Below are 26,933 nucleotides of genomic sequence, written 5' to 3'. Positions count from 1 at the left end.
TGAATTCCACTGCTCTGAGTTTCAGAGCCACAACTTAAGAGGCAAGCTGCCTCTGTTTTTCATGTAGATGCTTGAGTAAGAAAGTCTAAAAACACGGTGAGGACTTCCCTGGTGGCACAGTGGTTAAGAATCTGCCTGCCAACGCAGGGGACACGGATTCGAGCCCTGGTCCAGGAAGATCCCACAAGCCACGGAGCAACTAAGCCCGTGCACCACAACTACTGAGCCTGTGCGCCACAACTACTGAAGCCCACGTGCCTAGAACTCATGCTCCGCAACAAGAGAAGCCTCCACAATGAGAAGCCCGCGCACCACAACAAAGAGTAGCCCCCACTCGCCGCAACTAGAGAAAGCCCATGCACAGCAACGAAGACCCAAGGCAGCCAAAAATAAATAAATAAATAAACAAACATAAATAAATACATGGTGGAAAAAAAAGTAAAAAGTCACATGTGACCCCACTCTCACACACTGTTTCCTCCAAGCATCCAGCCCTTGTAGCCACAGCTGGAGTGAGCGCACATGAGCTGGTTTTTCTGGTTTGTTTCATTTGAGAGTCTGTCCACAGCCTCGTCTTTTAAGGACAGACAAGCCAGGCATTCTCGCGTGCTCTGCTTTTTACCACACTGGACACACTGAGGTACGTGGGCGTTTGTTTTTGTTGGATTATTTCCTTAGGATAAATCACAGGGATGGATGGGACCAAAAGGATGGAACACGTCTGTAGAGAGGCCTCTGGAGGGAGCACAGGGACAGCGGCGGGCAGCAAAGCCCACACACCACTGGTGCCCAAAGGACAGAGACCTCGTTTTCAGGGCTTCTGCCTAAGGAAGAGCAGCCTGGTCTTCAGACTGCAGACACCACATACTCCCTGGACCCTGTCTCACCCCTCAGGGCTGTGTGGTCTATTCCCCACGGCCCATGTTCTTGTTAGCAAGTTCACCTTCTCTTCTAGGGACCATGGAAACACCTAGAAAACAAGCCCCTTTTCTTCTCTCACCTGAGAAGAGAGCTCTGTGGCCTACCTGGAACTACTGCCTCAAGTGGATGGGCCGGTTAACAGGTGCAATAGGTAGAATAATGTCCACAACCTAATCCCCAGAACCCGTGACTATGGAGCTACTGTGGCAGAGACTCAAGGCTGCAAGTGGATTAAGGCTGCTGATCAGCTGACTAAGAGAGAGCAGCCTGACCTATCCAGGTGGGCCCAATGTAATCACAAGGGCACTTTAGAGTGGAAGGAGGTGGGGGAAGGTCAGAGCGATATGATATGAGAGGAAGTCAACCTGCATCTGCTGGCCCTGAAAATGGAGGAAGGGGCCACGAGCCAAGGAATGTAGGTAGCCTCCAGAATGTGGAAAAGGCAAGGAAACCGATTCTCCCCTTAGAGACGCCAGAAGGAACCAGTCCTGCTGACACCCTGGTTTTAGTCCATGAGACCCATGTCGGACTTCTGAACTACAGACAGTAAGATAATAAATTTGTGTTGTTTTAAGCCACTAGTTTTGTGGTAATTTGTTTTAGCCGCAAGAAAAAATAATAGAAATTGACAGAAATAGAAACCAGGTAACTGACATCCACCATCCTTCCTCAGCCTGGGGAGGGAGGACCCGGACAGTCCTCGATAAAGGAGGGCAGCTTCACGTGGAAACACCCTGGCTTGAAGACTCTGGTTCCCAAAGGCAGGGGTGGGATGACGCAAGGGCAGGGGCTGAGGCAGGCTAAGTGGGTGGAGGAGGGTGGCATGGAAACAAGAGGTTTAAACAACCACTGCCTTCTTCCTTTCAATCTCTCTTAAGGATGCAAACAAAACACACTGGGAATAGGTGGTACCATAATGTCCAGCGTATCAGGACCAGACTTGGCCTCCACTCCCAGGTCACTGAGCGGCATGACTGGCTATGAGTGGCTCTCTCGTAGCACTGCTCAGCTACAGTTGAGTCGAGAGCCCTGCCTTCCGGAAGGGATCTTAACAGCAAAGAAGAAGCTATGAGCACTGCTCTTGGAGATGGTGGAAGGATTGCATATCTCAGTGTAGCAGCCAAGAGGCCCTCCAAGCTGTGCACTGTCTGGGTGAGCTTCCTGTGTCACTCAACCCCTGTGGATGCCTATCCTATAAATGAGGATGATGTTGCTTTGGTCCATGTGCGCTGTGGTCCATCTCCATCCTCCAAGTTGAGGAGTCAGTGACTTGGAGCTTCTCTGCAGCCCTCCCTGGAGACACAGGGGCGCACGCTGTGTGTCGGACACTATCTTAAGTCAGTGACTCATCAGGCATCAAGTAACAAGGCTAAGAAAAGCCCTTCCCTGAGCTCATCTCCCGTCAATGGAGACAAACAATTACTTAAGATTTCTAGAAATACCCAAGGCACTCACAGCCAGCTCCACGAACCGGCTCCCCTTTTAAATGTCAGTCCCTTGTGAGTCTTCAGCCATGTAGGAGTGAGCGGCCATTGGGCCCAGAGCCATGAGCTCTTCGGGAGGTGTGACCAGGAAAGGAGAGTGGGATCCAGAATCCCACGGTCGTTCCATCACAGAATCCCTCCTTCTTGTCCCACGTGCCCCTCTCATGGCAAAGGCTCCACTGATGTTGTTCCCATGAACGGGAGCTCCTGGCTCCAGACAGCAAGGCCTGTTGTGAAGGTGGGAGACAGCTAAATCCCCAGAGCGGGGCAAGGCCAAAAGAAGCCCCTCTCACCAGCAGCCCCGCTGAGGGCACATCGAGCTGTTTCTCTGGGGGTACCAAGTAAAAGGCACTGCATTTGTGCCCGGAGCCAGCATGAAGACAGCTTCCTACCCAGGCTATATCCCATGGGGTATGGCAAGATGGAGTGGGTCAAAGCTGGGCCAGCATCCCCAGGTCACCTGTTTCAAGCTGTGTCTCTGTGAGTTGAGGATTCACCTGGTGTCCCTGGTGACCGTACGTGCCAGATGCTGGGGTGGGGACAGCCCACGGTCAGCAAGGTGACTTGGCCCCAGGGTGGGGGGATGGACACTCCAGTCCTGACCTTGTGAGCCCCAGTAGTGGAATGGCCCAGTGACAGGACAAGCACAGACATGCAGCAAAAAGAGGGGCAACTCCCAAACTGAGAGCCGCCTCCCATCTCTCTAGTGAGGTGGGCAGGTGGTATGAGCCTGGTGGGAACTGTGGCAGAGTGAGGTGGCCTTACAGCCCTGCAGGTGAGGGCTGTGCCCCTCCCTGCCTCTAGGGTGTCTCCTGTCTCCTAGGAGCCTAGGCAGCGAAGCAGGCACCCACCTGCCTCGGGCATGTGGCAGGAGGTTGGAGCTCAGGCTCCAGAACAAGCCTCCCCACCACACAGAGGACACAGCCACCAGCTCTTGGACCTTCTCCGAACCCAATGGCCTGGAGGGCTGTACGGGGCAAGGAGCAGAGCCCCCTCCAGGAAGCCCCCTCCACAGCCCTGTCTAGCGTCCGTGGTACGTTACCATATTCGCCAAAACGCAGGGACTCCCACTGCTGCCACTCCACCAAGACGCTGACGGCGCGCACGCCCATGTAGATGAGCAGCATGCCCACGGTGGCGTCCAGGAGGAAGTTGATGAGGTACCTGTGAGGAGAGGGCACAGTGGCACCATCAGGAAACACCACCCAGGGAGCTGGGCCCACGTGCTTCCAGGGCCAAGGTCAAGGCTGGGGACCCAGCACTGTTTGGTCCTGTTCTGGGAGGTGGGAGCCTCCAGTGTGCCTGTGCAAGAGGCTGCAGGGCTCACCTCCGGGAGCCCAGGAAGGCCTCACGCCCCGGGACAGTGCACTGCTCAAAGTGGATGGAGGAGCGACCAAGAAACTCAAAAGCCCTCAAGTGTTCCTGCCAAACGAAGACTGGGACAGAGTGCCTGGAAGCAGCCAAGGAGGCCGGCAGCAAAACAGAACTTAATCGATAAAAATAATTTGTGCCATAACTGTTCACTCCCTGGAGGCCCAGCCCTCCCAAGGCCCCGAGACAGTGCTGCTGCAGCAGAGCAGTTCAGGAAACGGCCCCCGGGGTTTCCTAGACCAAAGAGGGCAGGGCCATGTGGCCCCTGCTCATCCCTGTGCTTCAGAGCCTGCCATGGAAGCAAGCACAAGTAAATATTTCTAAAGAGAGAGCTTAACCCCCCATGGAAAAGACAAGATGATGGAGGAAGGAGAGGAGGGTCAGAAGAGCATGCCCACCCTGACCTCTCGTTCTCGTGGGGTCTGTTTTCATCTGTCCGACACACACTCCTTCCCTCACCAAGGAAAGGCCCCTGGCTCACTGGCCTTCCCTCGAGGGCCCTGAACACAGGCTGCAGCTCTCCAGACAAAGCAGGAGACAAGCAGTCACGGGGTCAGGTGCTAGCCCTCTAGATGCCACATGGCTAGGAAACCCCCCTAGGGAAGCTCTGGATACCACAGACCAACTGCGGCACTGCTGAGCTGCTCAGGCTTGAGACATTTTATGCAGGCCCATGGCCCCAGCCCCAAGGCCCAGCCTCAGCGGCCTCAGTGACATGCACAGCACTCTGAAACCTGAGGGAGCATGTGCTGAGGGGGGAAGGGGGTGGCTGCCAGTGCCCTGGAGTGGTGAGAAGACCAGAGGGAGGGGACGGCCTTTTCTTCCTGCCTGCCCTTCCTCTTTAAAATCACAAGGGGTCACTCTCAGACCACAGACCAGAGAAGGCATAGCGACTGCTTCCCAGGCAGTTTCTCCAAGTTCACAGCTGAGCTCTGGCCCTAGGCTAAAGCTGCTCTCAGATGCTTAAACTGCATTGGTTTCAAGTGGTTCTGACATCTGGGACCCATCCTGAAAATATCAAGAGAACCTGATACACATGCATGCATTAGTTCATTCATCCCTCACCAAACACCGATTCGAGTCTACTGTGTGCCAGGCCTTAGGAATAAAGACAGAAAGCTCTAGACTCTACACTCAACACAGGTGACACTGGCAGCCAACAGGGTATCCTGTGGGTCCCGGAGCCAGACTGGCTGGGATCAAATCCCCGCTCCGTCACTCTTGAGCTGTGTGAACTCAATTAAGTTATATAAATCTCTCTGTGCCTCAGTTCTCTAACTGTAAATGAGGATAATCCAAGTATCTATATTGCAGGGCTGTTATGAGGATCAAACGAGTCAACATACGTGAACAGTGCCTGCCACGTATTAAGTGCTACACAAATGTGCTGTTAGAATCATAGCCCCTCGGATGTCACAAAAGCCAAACTGCCACCCAGAGCAGTATCCCCAGCACGGGGCACCCCTGCAGCCACAGGAAGTTGTTCACCCTCCTCTGTTTGTACACTTCTCCTCTCCCTGAATTGACTGGCTTCCCTTCTAGGTCTGTAGAGTACCAAGACGCCCCAGGTCCAGCCCAACCCTTCCCCCACTTGTAAAAAGTCACAGGGCTATTCACGGATGATGGGGCTGGAATGAATCCTGCTGCAGCACTTGCTCTTCCACAGGCCAGGACCTCTCCACTCTGTGGGGCAAGGCCTGCTCTGCCTGCCTAGTCTCCCTCCAACAGCTCTTCAACCGACTGCTGGAGCTCACCTGTCTTTCCTATGTTTTAACGACAATATCCTCTGATTGAGCTATTAACATCTTCATTGGCAAGTGCCTCTATGACTTCCAACGTTGCATGTACTCATCATCTCATGAAACCTTCATGGTGATCCTGGGGATCTGGATGAGGAAACAGAGGCTCAGGGAAGTTGAGCTGCCTTTCCGCTGATTGGCCTCCCATTCAAGGGCTCTTTTCACCACACCTAACTCCATTTTGGGCCTTTTCTCCTTTGGCTAAGCACTCGAGATCTGTCAGCAGTCCCCTCTCCATCCCAGCTGTGATTCAGTTTGTCAAAGTCCACCAGTGACCAAGGCGGCACCAGGAGACAGGGTTCCTCACCCCAGTGCCTCCAGGGTGAGCAGCTGGCTCTCAGCATATCCTGGCCAACCAAGAAAATCCACCAGAGGATGACACAAGCTTGCCGCTGGGCTCAAGGGTTAGAAGAACAAGGCCCTTTCCTAATCAACTGCCCTATGGGAGGATCGCCCTTCCGGCCCCATGCTGTGGGACTACACCCTAACAGATTACAACCTATCCAGGTCTTAAGGTAAAAAACCCTGGGGAGGGAAGACTTTACAACCTCCTTCTGAATCGGGACCTGAACTAAATCTCAAAATTACACACTGTCACCAAACAAGAGAAGCTTAAAGGAACCTTCCAGTTCAAATGGTCTTAAATATACACTGAACCTCTTGGCAAGGGACGCACCAGCCCTCCACCCCACTCTCCCTCAGAGGCACAGCAGGGCTGGGGGGCATTCCAGGCAGAGAGCAGTGCGAGCAAAGGCAGAGAAGCAGGAGACAGCTGGCGGGGTTGAGGGCCACCAGGAGCAGCCCAGCATGGCTGGGGCACTAAGTTTGAGCGAGGAAGGCAGCAGATGGAGCCAGGATAGGGAAGGGGAGCATCCTCTTCTACTCCATCTGCTAAGAGTGGCACTGTTCGGGTGCTGTCCGCAAGGAGGACAGGTATCATGGCCCAACTGGGGTTTTAGGCAGACAGCTTTGGGGGCTGTGTGGAAGGCACACTGACTGCACTGACAAGGCAGAACCACCCGTGGTCTTCAGGTCAAAGAGGTCAACGTTGGTCAATAAATGGTCAACAATGGCTTTGACCCTGAATGGCTGACACCACAGAGAAGCCCCTATGTGTACTGCTCCAGCACAGACACTCCTTTGGGGCATTATGCTGCTTTGCCAGGGGCTGCTTGGAAACTGGGAGACATAAGGGCACTAGAAGGCCAAGGGACAGAACTTAGGTTGATTAGCAGAAAGCCAGAGCACAGGGCAACCGTCACTGGGCAAAACCTTAACACCCAGCACGCACACAACAATCTCTCAGATGAGCACAGAGACGAAGGGGAGTTGCCCCCTCCCCAAGCTAGAGGGAACATGACTGGCAGCAGAATGCAAGGCATGGAGGGGCAGGTGATGTTTGCACTCAACTATGGGCCACTTACAGTGAACAAGGGTCCTCTTCAGTGAGATCTGCTAGGTATACATTTGCAAAGTGGATGAACAGCATTCCTATGGCTTGTTTGGAAGTGTCTAAAAACCTGCACAAAATAGAATCAGCACTTATTATCACTCTGACAGGAGGGTAATAACCAATTTGGGGAAAACGATAAGTCTGAAACATGAAAAAAAAAAAAGAAAAAAGCCACTGGGGAGACCCCAAACTTCCAGTTACGAGTCACCTCTTCCTGGGACGTTGGGACTAACTCAGGCTTGGCGTTTCAGCCCCCTTTCAAAACCGTAACACTGCATCCCTGAAAGGCCACTGATTAATAACACAGATTTAAACACACGAAACACGTTTAAAATGTGTGTTTTCACTTTTCCTTTTTCTTTCTTTTTTTTGTGGTACGTGGGCCTCTCACTGTTGTGGCCTCTCCCGTTGTGGAGCACAGCCTCCGGACGCGCAGGCCCAGCGGCCATAGCTCACAGGCCCAGCCGCTCTGCGGCATGTGGGATCCTCCCGGACCGGGGCACGAACCCGCGTCCCCCGCATCGGCAGGCGGACTCTCAACCACTGCGCCACCAGGGAAGCCCTCACTTTTTCATTTTTGTTACTTCAAAACAAAATGCTTGAACACAGCTTTGGATGGGGTCTGAGGTGCCTCTACCTTAAAGAGCTCCCAACCGACTTCACACACAAGCTGAATGATGTGCAAGCTTAACGAGACTTGCACTCATCCAGCACTGCCTCTGGAACCCTAAACAATCTTCAGCTGCTGCCGCTTAAACAACGGGCTCGTTTGGGGCAGACAAACTTTTCAGTAAAGGGTCTGAGAGTAGATATTTTAGGCTGCGGGCCATCGTCCTCTGCAGCAACTACGCACTCTGCTGCTGCACTGTAAGAGCGGCCAGTCACTAGCAGCCCACTGACACTTTATTTATGGAGACAGACAGCAGTCAGATTGGGCCTGCGGGCTACAGCTTGCCAGCCCTTGGACTAGAGGACAGGAGTTTCAGAAAAGAAAAAGCAAAGTTGGTAGTCTCTGGGACAGGTGGCAGGAGCACTGTGGAGATAACGTGGGCCCTCAGTTTCTCCTCGGCCATGAACACCTGGGGACCACTCACAGTCTGCGGTCGAGGAACCTTTGGATTGTGGTCGCCTCTCTTGGCCTCCCAGGCTGGGCATTCAGAATTGGGCCAGGCCACTGCCAGGGGTGATAAAGGGGGCACACAGGCATGGGTCTCAGGGCTGGAACAGACCTTAGAGATTATCCAGACCAATCCTGCAACTGAGGCCTGAAAATCATTTCCTAAAATCACCGCAAAGTAGGAGCTGCCAAAGGGGATTGTGTGTAAAACCCAACTCCACATTCCCCCAGGCCCCCCACCTAAGCTAGATACCCCGACTTGAGAGAAACCGACTGGTGGAAAATAAAAACGAATTATCAACATTGAGAAGTAATGCACTGAAGATCAATCAAGAATATGCTTATAATTTTATTAAGGGGCCTTTATCACAGAGATTTATCGGAAGCTTCCTCTGGAGGGAAAGTAGCTATTGTTAGGACAGGTGCAAGAAAGATGGCTTCTTAGGGCATTATGTTGTCCCGAGGAGCTGGCTGTCTCCTTCTAAGTGATTTATTTTTTTGGAGTTTTGTCTTTGGAAGCTATGTCTGAAGCTTTAACCACCATTTCTATGAAGGAAAAACTGTTGCCACAAGGTCATCCTGGGACTAAGAAAGACTAGTTTTGGGGAGAGGGGCATCTACATACTACATTTGACTTATCTCCAAATTTAGATGATTTTTTTGCTTATGCATAGAGAGTCCAAAGATTTAACATAGTCCAACAACAGGCAGACATAACTAACAAAGCCTGCAGCATGGACTGATACATCTGTATCATCTTCCACCTCCTAAAACTAGACAGCAGAGTTATGACAGAATCGCCACCATATGGCTGTCACTAGCCCTATAGTGGAGAAACAGAAGTGCTTTCATATTATACACAGTTCTGGAGAAACAGAAGTGCTTTCATATTATACACAGTTCCTGATGATTAACTGGACTAATGGATTTCAACACTTTGTTATGTATAATTGCTCACATTCCATGCCCCCCCCCCCAAAACGCCCCCCCAAATAGTCAAAAGCATTCTAGGAATGAGTTAATATTTAAATACGCACCATATCCTCCAAGGACGTCTTTCATGCTTTGGTTCTCTGAAGCGTTTGACTGAAAGAAAAGATAGATATTCAGTACCTTTCTACAGTGATAAGGAAGCAAAGTGCATTTAACAAGCTGGGGGTTCTCGGCACACCGGTGTTTAAAACCACTGAGTCAGGGTACTTGCTCTTTAACATGGGATGCTGTGCAAGAAGCCATGAAGGTCTCAGAGGCCCTGTTGCTACCGACCAGTGGACTCTTCCGAACTGGCTACTTAGGAAGAGTGGCTCCTCACAGCATGTGGAAAATTGTATTTTCTTCTTTGTGACAAGGGTCTCTCAGACAGGGGCTGGAAACCGCAAAGGGGAATGTAGCTACTTCTAAGTTCAGGGTCCAACGACAAATCCATCCATCCGCCCACCCGCCCAAACGTTCACAGAGTGCCGGCTCCAAGCCAGGCGCTGTGGAGACAAAGGCAGAGGCAGCTGTAGGGGAGGGCAGACACGTACCCGCAAGGGTGGCGAGCGCTTGAGAAGATAAGTCTGAGGCGGAGTGAAGGCAGGAGCCCGCCTGCCTGCCTGGAGGAAAGGCACCAGTCAGGAAGGTGGCCAAGCCCAGTCCTGGGGACCGGGGACGAGGCTAGCAAACGTACCAGGGAGGGGAGAGAACAGCCGTTCTGGACAGAGCACACACCATGAGCTGACAGGCACAGGGACATGACGTGACAGAGTGTGTGTGGCATAATTTGATTTGACTTTAATATAGCAGGTAACAAGGGAGACAGGTTGAGCAGCGTCCTGAGTGCCAGGCCAAGGAGCCTGGAATGAATCCTGCTGGGAAGGAAAAGCCAGGGAAGAGACCTAAGCAGAGGCAAAGACACGGTGGAAATGGCGGAAAAGCGGCTCTGAATTGTGTAGATGGTGGGTTTCTGGAGGTGGAGAGGACTGAGCAAGGATGCTGATTGTGTCCCAGCACCAGGCAGTGGCACTCCCAGCATAGGACAGTGGAGGCGGGACGCTCATTCAGCAACAGCCTGACCACGTCGAATGGCAAAGGGCTCCCCAGACTGACATCTTCACCTCAGGTGGGTCTGAGACATAACCGTTTACACTGAAGGAAACAAAAAAGTTCTAAGGGTCTTGTCCTCCACTGAAGCCCTAGGCAGACTTATTTCTACAACGACTCTATCTACTAAAACAAACAATGTAAGTGCCGCATGTGTGATGTTCTCCCACACAGAAGTACCGAGGAAGAAACAGACACGATGGTAGCAGGCAAGAACAGACTTCTGGCAGAGCCCCAAGCTGCAATGAGGATGCAGGAAGAGGAAGGCAGGGAGAGAGAAACGGGTGGCCAATCAATAAGCCCTACTTCTCTAACTAAATACAGGCAGCCCCTGGGTTGCAAAGCAAGGACTGTCTATGCACAGAAATGAAATGTCTGGTGTTTAGAGACATTTTGATAGAGAGACCAAAAAGCAGGTGAAATTGTGAGGAGGGCTCTCATCCCGTTGACACATGACAGATCCAAAACATCAACAAGGCCGAAGAGTCTTGAGGGAGGAGCTGAGGGAGGCCCAGAGGTTCTGCAAGCATCCTCTGGGCTGAGGGGCTGGGGGCTCGGGAAGGAGATGCGGAGGGAGCTGGGCCAGGACAAGCCATCTGGAAGGAAAGCCCACAGGCAGGGCCAGAGCGCCTCCTGCTCATGTGTTCTTCTCCTCAGGGGAGTCTGTCCCCATCAGCATAAAATAAAGGACATCAAAACATAACCCAGGAAGAATGTCCTCATTCTTAGGAGATACATGCTGAAGTACCAGAATGGGTACAATTTACTTTCAAGTGGTTTAGGTGGAAGATTATACATTATTTATGATAATTATATATAATAAATATATTATAAATGGTATAACTTGTAATTATAATTACACTATAATTATAAATAAATACAAAGTAATTATATAATATTTATAATTATATTAATATAATATACAATAAGTAAAGAGAAGCAAATATGGTGTTATGCGCCAAATTGTATTCCTCCTCCCACCCCCCTAATTCACATGAAGAAGTCCTACCCCCAGGACCACAGAATGTGATTACTTGCAGACAGGGTCTTAAAAGAGGTAATAAAAGTAAAACAAGGTCCATGGGTGGGCCCTAATCCACCATGGCTGGTGTCCTTATAAGGAGATTAGGACACACACACAGACTGAGGGGTGACCATGTGAGGACACAGTGAGAAGACAGCCACCTGCAAGCCAAGGAGAGAGGCCTCAGGAGAAACCAAACCTGCTGACACCTTGACCTGGGACTTGCAGACTCCAGAACCGTGAGGTAATAAGTTTCTGTTGTTTAATACACCCATTCTATACTTTGTTATGGTAGCCTTAGCACACCAATACATGTGGCAACACAGTAATTTATCAACCTAGATGAAGGACATTTGTGTATTCATTAAATTTATTTAGACTTTTTTTTAGGTCTAACATTTTTTGAAATAAAAAGCTGGGAAGAAAACACACTCTAGAAGAATGAACCAGTCGAAGCATTCATCTGGCAATATCGATCAAAACTGTTAATACCCACACCCCTTAACCTGCAGTGCACTGACAGGTACGTGTTGCACAGGTCTTACTGCAGCACACGCCAAGATGTATATAGGTCTTCACTGTCATAACAAAAACCCAGGAAGAAGCCATCAATGTGGGGGCGGGTATATACATCACAGCACGAGGCAACACCATGCAGTTACTAGAAACAAGGTAGGTCTGCATGGATTAATATGGAAAGACTTCCAAATTATATTAACAAACTGCAGAATAATATGCCTACCATGATTCTGTTCAGACCCATTTTTAAGGAATATATATTTCTGCTGGTGTTACGCAGGAGTTTTTTCCCTAGGACATGTAAGTGACTGTTAACAAAGGCTTCCTTTGATGAAAGGAATTATGGGTCAGGGGACCCATAGACTTTTTATATCATTCTGAATGGTTTAAACATTCTTCCATGTTCATATTGTCTTTATTTCAAAAAAAAAAAAAGACAAGCCTGTGTCAGAGACTTGTATTAATGCAGCGAAGTGGGACATGGGAGAAGTGATGTGACTCACAGCTGGGCTCTGGTTCAAGAAAGGGAGAGGAAGGGTGTGTGCAGGCTGTCTGTGTGCGGGAGCGCCCTACACGGGACTCAAGAGTGGATTCAGATTCTTCTGAAGAGCAGATGTGTGGCTCCTGCCTTCTCCCTCTCCATGTCCTACCCCCTTTCCCTAGAATATGAGTCTAAAATCTTTTTTTTTTTTAAATTAAAGGAAGAAGAAGCATTAAGAGAGCTACTCTAGATCTAATTTGGAAAAGAACAGAAGATCCCGTTCACCCAGCCATGTGTTATTGAGGGGCCTGCTGTGCTATGGGGCCAGTTCAGCAGGTGACGAAATAGACAAAACCCCCCACCTTCCTTACTTTCAAGGGGGGAGAGAGGAGTAAACACAGAGCATGTCAGGCAGCAACAAGGGACAGGAAAGCAGGAAAGGAGTGAAGGGGCCTGGGAAGTGGGTTTGCAAGGACAGATGAGGAGGCCCGGAAGGTGAGCATCAGTCAGTGAGAATCACCCGTGTCTGCGGAATAGCCGTCAGGCAGAGGCCAGGGATAGGCGGGAGTACGGGACATGAAGTCAGGCCTCCCAGGCCTGTGGCCCAGGGAGCAAAGGCTCCCCTTTGCCTGCAGTGACGGGGGGGCAGCTGCAGGGCAGGACGCTGTGACCTATAGTCGAATAGGCTCACCCCTGCTGCTGTGCTGAGCAGCCTTCAGGGAGACCAGTATGAGAACCCACGGTGAGGCAGCGGTGGCTTAGCCAGCTAGCAGCAGGAGAGGATGACAGGAGGTGGGATCCTGGCTGTATCTTCAACACTAAGCCGACAGGACTTGCCGACAGGGTGGATGGGGGGGTGTGAGAGGAAGAGAACAGTCCAGGACAACTCCAGAGCTTGTCCTGTACCAGAATGGGTACAATTTACTTTCAAGTGGTTTAGGGGGAAAATTATACATTATTTATGCACTGTTCCACTGCACTTCTGGTTCTGGTTTGGTGGTGGTGAAAGGTGGGAAACAGGGGACACAAGACTTCTCTGCAGGTAAGAGATGAGGAGCTGCCTCCGGGTCCCTGATGGACGACGAGCCAGGTAACCGTTCCCAAGCAGGCCTGTTCCCCACGGGGCTGTGGCAGCTGCTCCCTCAGAAGCTCCAGAGAGTGATTCAGGCTCAGCCCTCGGACAACCGATCTTTTCTCAATTCCTGGTGCTTCCACAGGATGGAGAGAACTCAGACGGTGCAAGAGGGCAAAGCAAAGGGCAATCCATCCTTTCTAACGTATCCACCAACGTCCCCTGAGGCCGGAGGGCTAGTGGAGCGGAAGCAGGCACACCTCAAAGGTAGGTCAGGCCCCTGACACTCCGTGACACTGGAGCTGGAACCCAAGGTTGACGGAGCAGCGCCCAAGAGAGGCCCTCGTGAGACAAAGAAGGGGGGGTGGGGGGGTGTTGAGAGTGGGGGACAGACAAGGGGGCCGTTGGGGCGCGCAGCCCTCGGGGGGCTCCCAGCAGGCTGTCTGCCTTCATGCACACACGTCCCAGAGACAGGTGTGGGGCCCCATCGCCAGAAAAGCAGTAGTGGCCAATAGCCAGAGAGACGCGCTGTGAGTCCTCTGCTACTATGTGACTTTATGTAAAAAGAAAAAAAGGAGGGGGGCCTCTATGATCTAGCAGGTTGACCTCAAAATTAAACAAGAGAAAACAGGTGGAAGCAGCTGGCACAGAACACGTGCTCAGGAAAGCAAACCACACCCTGCAGGCCCTGTCCTGGACCGTCTTCCCTCTCCTCCCCTCTGTGTCCACTCTTCCCAGACCTGGGGCCCAGCCACCCCATCCTGGTCCTGGTCTCTGAGAAGCGTGTGACCTAGGGTCTGCCAGCCACAACCTGACCTCTCCACACCAGCCTCCCTCTTGTGCCTGCAGGCAGCTCAGGGTTCTAGGAATCCCCCCAATGTTCTGAGTGTTCCTCTGTGGCTCCTTTCTACCTCCCAATGGCTCTCTCCTCCCTCCACAGGCTCTCCTTCCTCTGCTTGACCCTTGGGGAGAAGCCCCCCCTCTCAGGGTTTCTATGCCAAGGGTTCATCAGCCTCCTCCCCCAGCCCTGGCCCCCAGTGACCCTCCAAGTGCAGCCTGGTCCCGCAGAGTCGTGTCTCCTGCCCACCCTGCCAGTCCTGCCTGGCTTCCCTGTTTCTGCATAGAATGGAAGTCTCCTCACCTCTGGGGCCTCCATAGTCTCCTCCCCTGACACTGTCAATCTCTCCCACCAACTCTGCAATTGAGGAGTCATCTGGATGTGTCCCTTTCCCCGTTTCTACCACTGAATTAGTCCAGGTCCTCATGACTGCTTTCCCATGCCAGTGAGACTGCCTCTTCCCAGGCTTCCCAGTCGCCTTACCCACCCACCTGCCCACCCATTCCCCTCCCCATCCCACCCACAGCCAGCAGGTACTCTGTGCTGGGGATACTAAAACGCATAACACAAACACGGTCCCTGCCCTCAAGGAACTTTCAGTGTAATTACACTGCACATCATTTAACTTGCCTGAAACACAGCTCCCTTCTTTTCCAATCTTACTCATTTTTGAATTAAAATACATCTTTTGGAAGAGGTAAAATGTATAAAATCCAGAGAGTACATTCTTTTGGTTAGAACTTGTAGGGTACATCTTTTTCAATCTCCTTTCTTTCAACTTTATATTTAACGTGGGTCTACTGTAAGCAACATATAGCTGAGTTCCCCCCACTCCAAATGTGGCTGGCAACTGAAGAGTGGTCCTCAAAAAGGTATGTCGAAATCTTCACCCTCAATACCTGTGAATGTGACCTTACTTGGAAAAAGGGTCTTTGCAGATGTAATTGAGTTAAAGGTCTTGAGAAGAGATAATTCTCAATTAACGGGGGGTGTGGGGGGTCCCTAAATCGAATTACAAGTACCCTTATGAGAGAGAAGAGGGGAGAAGAAGAAGGCCTTGTGAAGACAGCAGCCTAGGAACCTCTGAAGCCACCAGAAGTAGAAGAGGCAAGGATTCTCCCCCCTAGAGCCAGTGGAGGGGGTATGGCCCCGCTGACACCTGGATTCTGGACTTCGCGCTTCCAGGACTGTAAGAGAATAAATTTGTTTTGTTAAGCCAAGAAGTTTGTGATTATTTGCTATGGCATCCCTAAAAAACTAATCAGGCAATTTTTTTTACTTTTACTTTTTGTTTTCTTGGCCGCACCCAGATTGCTTACGGAATCTCCCTCACCAGGGATTGAACCCCGGGCCCTCGGCAGTGAAAGCACAGAGCCCTAACCACTAGACCACCAGGGAATTCCCTTTCCTTTTCTTTTTCTTTTTAAATTAATTTAATTTAATTTATTTATTTTTGGCTGTGTTGGGTCTTGGTTGCTGTGCAAGAGCTTTCTGCAGTTGCGGTGAGCGGGGGCTACTCTTCGTTGCAGTGCACAGGCTTCTCATTATGGTGGCTTCTCTTGTTGCAGAGCACGGGCTCTAGGCACCTGGGCTTCAGTAGTTGCGGCACGTAGGCTCAGTAGCTGTGGCACGCGGGCTGTAGAGTGCAGGCTCAGTAGTTGTGGCTTACGGGCCTAGCCGCTCCGTGGCATGTGGGATCTTCCCGGACTGGGGCACGAACCTGTGTCCCCTGCATCGGCAGGTGGACTCTCAACCACTGCGCCACCAGGGAAGCCCTTAATGAAACTTTTTGCTTTGACAATGTGATCACTGAAAGGCAGCCTCAGCATGGCTGTAGAGTACACTCATCAAGGCACGTGGGTGCCCAGGAAGCAGCTCAAGTGAGGTTGGCAAGACTCCCACCTGCCCTCCTCTCTGCCCACCTGTTCTGGGCCTCGGCTCACACCCTCCCCTGAGGGTACCAGGGCATAGTGCTCACTCTTCCAGAAGTTTTGTGTGTTTGGTGCCACACAACAGGAAGGCAGTATGGGTGATCAGATTCTACCTGTTTCACACCGGCAACCTCGTCACTTGGTTTTGCACACACCTCTCTGAGTCAGCACCTAGAGGGCAGGTACCTGGCAATCCACTTCCCTGTCCTCCTCGGAGCCTCGCCAGTTGATGCCCCAGGGACTTGCTGAGTGGAGGAAGAGAGATGGGATTTTATACAGGGGTGTTTCCTTTTATATCACAAGGAAGAAGACCTAAGAGGTGGCATTGCAAGTCAAATCACAGGAACTGGAAGGGAAATAATTTCCTCAAAGCAGCTGCAGTCCTACTTAGAAACCGAGTCATAAAAAGCACAACTGTTTAGAAATTAAACCGCACAATTTAAGACAGCCATGTCCGTGCCGGGCGCACCCTGAGAGAATTAGAGTTAGACGCGTGTAAGGGGCAGTAAGAGGCTCCTGACTGGTGAAGAGAAAGCAGGGCTCAACTGAATGACAACGGGGTAAACTGGGCTTCAGAAGATGTGATTACCAGGAGGTAGCAGTCCCTTGAGCCCCTCTTTATCTGACGGCACTTCCCAAACCAGCATGAGGAGGGTGTAAAATCACCCCTGCTGCGGATAAAGTGCAGGGAGGGGCCTGTGAACCCGGCAGGCTTCTTGGCAGAGAGCTTCTCTTTGCCGTGAAAATCCACCAAGGCAATTCAATTACAATATAAAACGTGTGGGACATTCACATTCTTACTACTAAAGTGTAATCTTGAAGCTAGAAGGTGATCACAGACCACACAGCAGCCACTTTAGCATCTGGCATTTCACAAAGTGATAGAACAGAAGACACCCTGGATGGTGCCACATCACAGGCTACGGAAATGAGTTACAGGCTCCTCACCAGTCCCTGTGTGAGATCTCGGGCCTCGGGATGCGAGCAGGTTTCCACCCCCTGGGGTGGGGGAGGCTCCAGAGACTATGAGCTCATGCTTTCTTGTTCATCCCTGGGGGCAAACCCTCTCCTTCCAATGACCTGCAGCCAGAAAAAAACCCAGAGTTTTAGAGCCTTCTGCCCAGTGACAGGCTGCTGACCAGGACGACACTCTGATGGCCTCATTTCTCAAGCTGTACCACGGTTCAGTGGCTCACGCAACAGAGGCTTCCTGTCGAGGGTAACAGGCTGTTTACCAGGGCAAACGGCAAGCGGCCCCCACCCGTGCCAGCTGGGGATCAGTTCATAAACTAGGCAGTTTGGAATCTGAGTCAGAGCCGGAAGGGTCCTTGAGGGGCCAACCTCCTCGGTGTAAAGGGTGAGGAAGGTGGGAGGGAAGAGCTGATTTGTCCAGGAGCACCAGGTACTTAGTAGTGGAGCTGGGGTGAAATCCGAGCCACCTGAGACTGGCCTCCTTCTGTAACTGGTACTGGCTGGGCCAGTGACCTCAAACCACAGCTTGCTGGCTCTGTGTTCCCAGGACCCCAATCCCAAAGGACAGAAACTCCTGGGGGTGAGTAAATCCACCCTCCCCAATGGAAGCAGCAATCTAGGAAGAACCCAGAAGTGTTTCTGCACTTTCCCTAAATTATAAATGACCATCCCAATATCCAAGCCTCCTTAATGCTCCCTAGTGGTGTGAAAACCCCAGAGGTACTCAGTGTCTTCAGAGCAGGGAGAAAGTTCCAGGAAGACACTGAGGTAGCCTGCTGGTTGCCCCCCAAACCCACCGACCCCTCTCTTTCTCACTAAGGAAGTCCCTTCGGTAGCTTGCAGACTGTGTCCTCAGCCTCCCCTGCAGCTGGGTGCGGCTGTGTGACCAAGTTCTAGCCTAGGACAGCTGTACACCCAGACTGGGCTGCTTTTCAAGAAGTGAAGAGCCACGTGATTCTTACGACAAGGGACTAAAGGCAGTCCAGCTGGGGGTAGTTTGAAATCTAGTCCCTGCTTTATCAAAAGTTTTATTATTTTAAGCCAGTCACTTAACTCTTCCGGGTCTAAGTGTCCTCAGCTGTCTACGTCATAGGGTCAATGTTGGGACAAAAGCAGCTGTAGCAGGTGAGTGGTGTGACTGCCTCACCACCACCCTTCGTCAGGCATTCAGTCCAAGATTTTACATCATTACTTCTCATCTTCACAGCAACCGTGAAAGGTGTCATCCTTGTTTTACACATAAGGTCAGAGGATCTGCCAAAGGCCAGAAGTGGTACAACCAACATGTGCATCTACATCTACCTGATTCCAGCACCCACATCCTCCCCCCTCCACCCCCACCAGCCAACCCGAGGAAGCCTAATCCAAGACAACGCTGGTTCTTGTAGGGCTGGACCGCAAGGGCAGAGAGAGCCCAGGAGGCTCCCTGAGGTCAGGGCCTACCTCCTCCCCACAACATGTCCTCACGACTCTGGTTCTCTTCCCTTAAACACCTCCACACAGCAGCTGGAGTGAGCTGAGATGCCACGCCTTGCTTAGAAGCGTCCAGAGTCTACCCCACCTCCCATCCCTCAGGGAACACAAGTTTGACTTTTCAAGTTGGCAAACAAGGTACCCGTGGCCTGGCATCTCCCAACTTAGTTGTCACTCACATTGTCCCTTTGGCTTGGGAGGGCCTCCACATTTCTTCTCCTGGAAAACTGTTAGATTAAGTTCAGACAACTCTAAGGCATGCCTCCTTTGCAACGGGGCTAAGCCTCCTGCCTCCCTCTGGCTCCTCAAGGTCTCCTATGCACACCCCTGGATTAACACTTCACGTGCAATACTAAGGATCTGTCTCTCCCGCCAGACAATTAGTTAAGGAGGCACACGCCTCCTCAACTTATTCGTGTTTACACCCTCCGCACCCAGCTCAGCACCTTTTAGAAGGAAGCAGGCACTGACTGAACAAATGGACCAGAGCACACTGGGCTTCGCCACAGGCCAGAGGAGGTGACACCTTAGCACTCAGTGTGCAAAGCTCTGGGCTCAAAACCTCACGTCAGCAACTTACGTGGGGCCAGGGAATGTTGTTAACCTTTCTGGGCCTCTATCTGCCTCTCTATAAAGTGCAAGAAATTACAGCACCCGTCTCACTGCAGCATTAGCAAGACAATATATTCATAGAGTATTTAAAACTGGGCTTTATACTTAGCAAGTACTGTGCACATCACAGCAAGAAGGAGTAGAGGTGCTACTGTTAGAGGAACAGTGCATCCTCAGGTGCAAAGCCCAGCTGCAGACAGCAAGAAAGCACTCATCTGATTATAATTTGTGGATCCAGAGCCTCCCTAAAATCTTTTTTCTTATAGATTATAAATCATTGTGGTAAGTTTGGAAACCAGAGAAAGTGAAATTTTCTAAAATGTCACCATCTGAATACAACCAAGATCATTAGTTGTTATATCACTGTATTTCTGGTTCCTAATCTCCTTCTGGCCTGCACTTCCCATGTGGGACCAGAACGAAGCTATAGCAGGCTGTGCTCTCTGTTCCCTGGTCCGTCAGCCTCCATCAGCCCCAAGGGTTGGCCACTGGAAGAACTCTCCAGATGCTGGTGCTCTGAAAGGTGAGCACTGAAGAGTGGTGACAGGGACACCCTGGGCAGAGCGGCAGGGCACAGCTCAGGCTGGCACGGCTGGGCCTCCCGCCTCACCACAGCAGGCAGCGAACACGGGACATGCTCAGGCAACACCGAGGGACTGACAGGACAGAGGGCTCAAGACCAACTCGGAAGGCTCAGAAGGTCACTGGGGAAAAGGGCTGGTTCTTGTCAAGACACCTCACGCTGCTCTTAGCTGAAGATGGGAGATGCACCATGAAATCAACTCGGGGCCGCTGCAGAATTTCTTCTACAATCAGAGTGAGGAAAAAATTTGAACCGACACGTCACCGATTCAAGAAACCATTGAATGAGACCCTGTCATCACACTCCGATCCAGGGGAAGAGCAGGTTGGTGCTGCTGTCCCACAAGCTGGCTGAGCAGGTGCCTGCAGTGGGGGTTGCGGGGGGGGACTGGGGTCAGAGTTCAGCTGAGGGTGTCCCTCCACTCCACTTAAAACTCCCATGGCCACAAATCTGTCAAAAGGCAAACTTTATACTTCAGAGCTGAACACTTTATGTAAATGACACCCCCATAAAAATTTTAAAAACAAACACAAAGCCCTCCCATGCCTTTCTACAGCAGTTAGAATAAAACGCAGGCTCCTTCTCATGGCCAAGGTATCGCGTCACTTTGGGTTCTCTCTGCTTCTCTGACTTCATCCCCTCATCCCCTCCGGGCTTCTCTCTATGCACCACACTCACCTGGCTCCATCCTGCCGCAGCTGCACTTTCTGTCTGGGACACTCTTCTCCCAGTTTGCCAAGTGGCGGGCCCCTCTTCTCACTCTTGTCCCAGTTTCCGGGACACCTCCTTGGAAGCCTCTCCCAACCACCTCAGCTCCAGGTGTGCGCGTCCTGCCTTGCCCCGTCCCTCAATCTCACTTCCCTATCTCGTTTTCTTCACAGCACTAATGCCTCTCACCTCAGAAATTCTTTTGTGTTTTCCTGACCACTGTCTTTTTTCTCCCCACTAGAAAGGAAGCTCTGTAAGACCAGGAACTTCTGCTCTGCTTACCCCACATTCCTAGCAGCTAGAGGGTGCCTGGCTCTTAAGAGGGTGCTACACAATATTTGTTGAACAAAGGAATTCCTTCAGTCTGTCACTTAAGACATAGTTATTGAGTACCGTCCAGGTATCTATTTTTAATTCAATAAGTTCCATGAATTTGCACAGCGAGTTCTCCCAGAAGTTTGGTTTGCAAACCATTAGTCCTGCAACAGGACTAAAATTGCTTAGCTTTCTCTTTGGCACCAAAGTAATCTGCCAGCAAGACTGCCAGAGGACACTACCCCAGCCCTTTCCTCCTCCTAACTAACCACAAGGCAGGGTCAACCGTCCTGTCAAGGCCTCCCTCCCCATATCTGGCCTTAGATGCAAGAACCGGACACTCTGTAATCAGTTTAAGTGCTCATGAATATTTTCTGTAAGGACTCTTTCTGGACAGATGAAGCCGAGGTTCTAAGTCAGCCAGCTTTAATCCTCCCATGCGTGGGTGGGCCAAAGGCTGAGAGAGAAGCGAGAGAAAAAGCTAAACTGTCTGGCAAATAAATATGCTTAGCCTTCTAAACACGGGGCCTCCTTAGAAGCACAGCTTCCCTGGGAGCAGGGTGGCGGTGCCATTTGCTACAGCTGATGACCTCAGCAAGGGTGGGAGTGTTCCATGGGGAACTCTTGGATGGAAAGAAATGATGGCTGATAAGCACACAAGAAGATACGCAACCTCAATAAGGTCAATTTTTAAAATGCAAATTAATAATTATTCTTGCCCAGATTAGCAAAGATTAAAACATTTGGTGAAGATATTAGGAAATAGGCACTCTTTAACTGCGGGTAGAAAAGTAAATTGTACAACCACTAGGGAAATGTGTGGAAGTGGATCTGTGATCCTGGTCCCCAGGATCATTAAATTGACGTCAGGATGGTCACAGTGAATGGAGCCTCCTGGGACCAGGGATGCTGTAGGCAGAGATGGTAGAGATGCTGCTGGAGGTGGATGAAGAGGCCTCCAGGATGCAGTGTGACTTTCAGAAGCAGGAGGAGCTACAGACCTATAAATATTCCTAATGAAGGCTTCATGGGTAGTGTAAATTCTCCTTGAACACTGACGGAAGCCGCAAGCGTTCAGGAATGGGCCATCCTAGAAGGACTCTGCCCTGAGAGCCAGTGTCCCTGGGCAACTGGGGACCCTCTAGGCCTAGGGAACTCACAGAGATTTGCTGCATCCGCTCTTGCTGCGTCACCACCACACTGCTAACTGGATTCCTTGGCCAAATACATTTACGAACTTCATTTGATCTCCTAGTGGACGGAGACATGCATGGTCTTCTCCCTATCAATCCACAGATCACTTAAAAAGTTGCAGCAGATATTTTGGTAATGTCTGTTTTGATTTTAAATATTTACACACGGCGGCCCAGAAAATCCACTTCTAGCATTTTCTTTTATTGTTACACTCACACAAATACCCAAAAGTCTGTGTAAGAGTGTATTGCAGCTTTGTCTGTAAGAGTGGAAGACTTAAAAACCACCTAAGTGTCTATCAATAAGGGAGGGGTTAAATGTAAGTTATCATACAGTGGAATTCAACTGTTAAAAAGTGAGGAAGAAATGGTACACTTGCAGTGGCTGAATTTTATGCTATATAAATTACACCTCAGTAAAGTTTTCTAAAAAGTGAGGTAAATCTATCTGCATTGACATGGAAAAATGCCATGTCACCGAAAAAAAAAAAAGCACTCACTACCTGGCTCGCTCATGGAAAAAAGCAAGTCACCAAAACAGTAATGTGTCATTTTAGCCTATTTTTATTTTAAAATGATATATACATGCAGAAATTTGAAGGCACACACAATAAACTGTTAACCATGGGTAGCTCTCTAGAGCATGGAATTATAAGGAACTTCTGCTTTTTATGCTATGTATTTCCATGTTTTCTTTAGTTGTTTACAAAGAGCATGTATTACTTTGTGGTAGGAAAAAAAAAGGGCTAAAAACAATTAACTGAGAAAAAAGCTTCTGTTGCCAAAAACAATAATTTAAAAATGACAATAATACAATTTTGCACATTAGGTTTATTTATAGCCTTCCTCAAACCTAACTCCTTCATAAAATTTCTTTCTGCCAGAAAAGCTTCCAGCAGGCAGGACTCACTAGAGATAGGAAATATGTCACTTCAGCCCATTTAGTCCACGTCAAGCAGGGGCAAGGATCATTACTGCGCCATTTGTCATCCCTGATGGACAAGATGTTCCACCATGCTCCTGTCAGTCAGGTCAGGGGCTCCCCTCACACCTGATGCTCACAGGCACAGGTTCAAATAAAATGCTTATCGTATATGTTTATATTTTACAGGATTCCCCAGATTCCCTGTCTTTTCAAAATTAACCAACCAATAATCAATCCTGATTGTGCTGGGTAAGAGGCCTCTTACTACAAAATTTCTTTACACAGCCCTTCACTGCAACCTCAAGGCTAATCAAACAGAAAAAGGAGTGGCCCCAGAGTCTGTTTCTCAGAGCTCACACCTGCAGCCTGGGCCCAGTGCCACCATGGAAGATGATCGTCGGCTCAGGCAGTGCAGAAGCTTGTCTCACTGCTGCTTCCGACAGGCAGAGGAAACACCCACTCGCCCCACTGCTCAGTGATGAGCTGCAGACTACAGGGTGGGTTTTCATCCTTGTAACCCAAGGCTCTGAAATGATTCCAGCTGCTCAGGGTGGTCCAGACTCAGCAGAGAACAGAACATATACAATGGGTATAGGGACGTCGCGTTCACACCTTGAGCCTGGAAGGAGAGGGTGGAGGTCCAGCTGTACATTCACCCACCAAGAGTTAAACAGAAGCTGAGGACTGGACACAACGCTGCCACTCACTACCTGGCTCACTCAGCTCCAAGAATCTTACTAGGAGGAAAACCCCAGTGTACTGTTTCATTCATAAAGATGACTCCACTTGCCCTCTGACCTTCTGCAGGTCATATACTCTCAATGCCACTCCCTGGCAGTGGTGAAGGGGTCCCCCGGCCCCTCATCTCCCTCATCCAGTAGCCGTTGTGAACACTTTGGAAGCTGTGTGAGGGCAACTGGCCGAGGACAGGTTCACACCCAACAGGGTCTCCAACCAAACCCTGCCTCACCTTCGAAGAAAAACCACCTTATCTCCTACCTAAACCCAACATGCATGGCTAATTCACCTGAGTTTCTAGGAGGGTTTCTGAGAAAGCCTCATCACGTACAGTATCATCGTCATCATCAGAATACTGAAGTCTCGAGCTATGCCAACTCAATCACTCCTCACATCCACCCTGGGAGGATAGTATCATCCCAAGTTCTAGATGAAGAAACTGAATCTCAGTGCAGTTAAGGAACTTGCTGAAGTCTCACAGGTGGCAAGTGGTCGTCAGGACCAGAACCCAGGCCACTGCTGACCCTCACTCCCCACAAAACAAGTCTCAGCATCAGGACCGCCTGGGCTTGGCCCCTCGGTATAAACTGCAAAGTTTCTGAAATGCAAACCTCTGTGTGCAATCCAGACAGCATTAACAAAAGTCAAGAACAGCCTCCCGAAGAGAATTCACTCAGAAAATTTAAGTATAGATAGAAAAATAGTTCAAAAACTTTGTTCTGTACTGACGGTAGCTACAGCATCTATATCCACAATACATGCATCATCCAAAATTTCAAGGCTTGCAGTTAAAAAGTCAATTCAAGTCTTAATGCAGGTGGAAACTGAAACTGTTTGCTGTTGAAGTTCGTTGGTATAGGCAGAGGCCACACCGGCTGAGGCTACAACAGCTCTCTGACAAGCGCTGCCCAAGGTTGGCTGCTCCTGCCACCACTCGGCCTCCCACACACAGCCCAGGCTCTTGGGCAGCCCAAGCAGCTGGAGCGGGGAGGGGGAAAGCCCCAGGTCTCCCAGTGTCTGCAATATCCCTCCACCATCCCCACAGCCCTATGCCCCCTCCCACTGGCTGCTGCTCCAGGCTCTGTGCTCCTGGGCTGTCAGGACCAAGTGCCACAGTTAGGAAGGTCTGCTCACAGACCAGAGAGGCTCCCACCGCCCATGCAAGCGAGGGGCACCGCTTTGTGAGAATACCACACATTTACCCAGCAGAAGACTCTTCCTCTGGGAATGTACTGGGGCTTCACCTTCTAACTGAAATGAGCTGATAAGCACCCTTAGCAGAGGAATTAATAGAAGAGCAGCTCTTCTCTTGATACCACAGTTATAAAACTACATTTAAGACCTTTTCCCTAGCTTCTCAACTCAGGGCAGCTGGCACCCAGAGTCTTCTCTTTTTCTACAATATACGTTGTGTAACCAACCAGAATCTGAGCAGAAGACAAGCAACAGAGTTCATTTCCTCAGTCCCAAAGCCTGGGAATCAGGTGTCAGGGCAGCAGAGAGCAGCTGAGGAAACCTTAACTTTACAATAATATCCTGACTCCAGGGAGCCTTGGGACCTTAAGTGAAGAAATCATCAGTCCCCTTGAACTAAAATATCTGTAACTCCTCCTTGGCTGGCAGTGGGAATCCCATCTAGAGTAGTCTGTCAGATGCTTCAGGCACCTTGGGTTCCTCTCACTGCTATTTTCACCTCTTCTCCACTTAGGAAGAACAAGTGGCCTGGGTGAGAGGAAGGAGTGATAAATGAGAAGTGTGTACGTCAGTCCAGGGGGAGAGACAACATAATAAACCACAACCCCCAGGACTGGGCCCCAGGCTGTCCTAGGAAAGGCGGGTCTGGGTCAAATTAGGATTCCTGTACTCCGAGTGCTCTCTCTGTTCGTCTGTCTACGGGGATCCCTCCAATTTACCTTCCATGAGAGCGCTGGAAAAACTCCCACCACATGGCGTGGTGGTCATGAGAGGCACCATCAAGTTTTTCTGCATCCCTTGTCCTATCATGCAGGATGTGCATGAGCGGCCTCAGGGATGCCGCTAGGCTAGGCTGACAGCTTGGCTGAAGAGCCGGTGGAAAGGAAGTCAGCCTCCATCTCTTTCCTTGAGGGCTACGAACCACACCTACAGGCGGTGAGGAGAAGCCACCTGAGTGTGCTGGGTTTTGGAGAAGCACTTGCTGGGTGATCCGGGATTGTTTCACAATAGTGCCCGCCTTTGTTCCAGCCTTCCTAGAAGTCTAGAATGAACGTAAATGAACCCCAGAGAACCAGCATGCCTTGGTCCTGCTATTTCTCACTTGAAACAGGCCTGCCAATGCCAGCTCCTGATCAGAAAGCCCTGGCACAATTCACGAGACCTCAGGAAAAAAGGAGGCATAGGGCCCCGGTCAGGCCTGCCTACCTGTCCTCAGACTCTGCAACCCAGCAACAGTGCTGGGAATATGCTTCCTTTGGGCTTGCTCCTCAACCAAGCTACCTGCGGGAGACTTAGCTAATAAGCATCTTACCACACCTGACACTGTGCAAGCAGAGCCTGAGGCTGAACCCCTGATGTGGCTGGGCAAGGACAGAGCTCACTCATTTACTCAGGAAATGACCAAACAATCTGACACAAGAATCAGGATAGTGCTGACTGTGCCTAAGTACATTCTAGGGGCAAGGGAAGAGCAGGTGGCTCTGGAGAGACTTACTGAGAGCTCAGGGCACTGAACAAAAATTCTATACAACTCTGTAGAACAAAGCTCTATACTGTATACAAGCTAGAACTTGAGCACTTCCTCTCCCTTAGCATTGAGATATGAGCCCCCCTTTGAAAGAGGGAGGAGAAGGAAGATCAATTGCCTCCTTACAAAAAAGCAACTTGAGAAGACTGAAAATGTGTAAAAAATCACCTGCACAGAATGAGCAGGCTCCACTTCAAAGATTAGCCCCTATTTGACTCCCACACACAACTCAAAGCTCATTATACAGCAAATTAGTCTGAAATTTATCTTGTATCAACAATCCAGTGTGGAATGTAGAAACTCTGATTTCCTACCGGTTATAATACAAGCAGTGAGCCAACAGGCTGGCTTGCTAAAGACGAGGTAAATAATAAGAATACAGGCGGACCTCATTCTACCGTGCTTCGCAGATAACTATGTTCTTTACAAATTGAAGGTTTGTGGCAACCCTGCGTCGAACAAATCTATCGGTGCCATTTTTCCAACAACATTTACTCACTTTGTGTTTTGGTGTCACATTTTGGTAATTCTCTCAATATTTTAGACTTTAAAATTACTGTATTTGTTATGGTGACCTGTGATCAGTGACCTTTGATTTTA

The 26,933-nt window shown here is 50.3% G+C and overlaps 1 protein-coding gene and 1 long non-coding RNA gene across 3 annotated transcripts in view; one reads left to right on the top strand and one right to left on the bottom strand.

Annotated features, from left to right (window-relative positions):
* Positions 1-26,933, bottom strand: part of STIMATE (STIM activating enhancer) — a 52,440-nt gene that overhangs the window by 9,164 nt on the left and 16,343 nt on the right. For both annotated transcript variants that reach the window (XR_007479737.1, XM_012532363.3), the window contains exons 2-4: positions 9,183-9,231; positions 7,000-7,095; positions 3,448-3,569 (exon numbers count right to left, since the gene is read on the bottom strand). Coding sequence is in view for 1 of the 2 variants with exons in the window: in XM_012532363.3 (XP_012387817.1) it covers positions 3,448-3,569; positions 7,000-7,095; positions 9,183-9,231 (267 nt within the window). In the remaining variant the exon portion in view is untranslated. The remainder of the gene's footprint in view (positions 1-3,447; positions 3,570-6,999; positions 7,096-9,182; positions 9,232-26,933) is intronic.
* Positions 10,109-13,141, top strand: LOC117200683 (uncharacterized). The gene is made up of 3 exons (XR_004482317.2): positions 10,109-10,246; positions 11,642-11,774; positions 12,472-13,141. It is a non-coding gene; the product is annotated as an uncharacterized LOC117200683 (long non-coding RNA).

The sequence above is a fragment of the Orcinus orca genome, chromosome 10, assembly GCF_937001465.1.
Source record: "Orcinus orca chromosome 10, mOrcOrc1.1, whole genome shotgun sequence".
Classification (NCBI taxonomy): domain Eukaryota; kingdom Metazoa; phylum Chordata; class Mammalia; order Artiodactyla; family Delphinidae; genus Orcinus; species Orcinus orca.
This window is presented reverse-complemented; position numbering and strand designations above follow the sequence as displayed.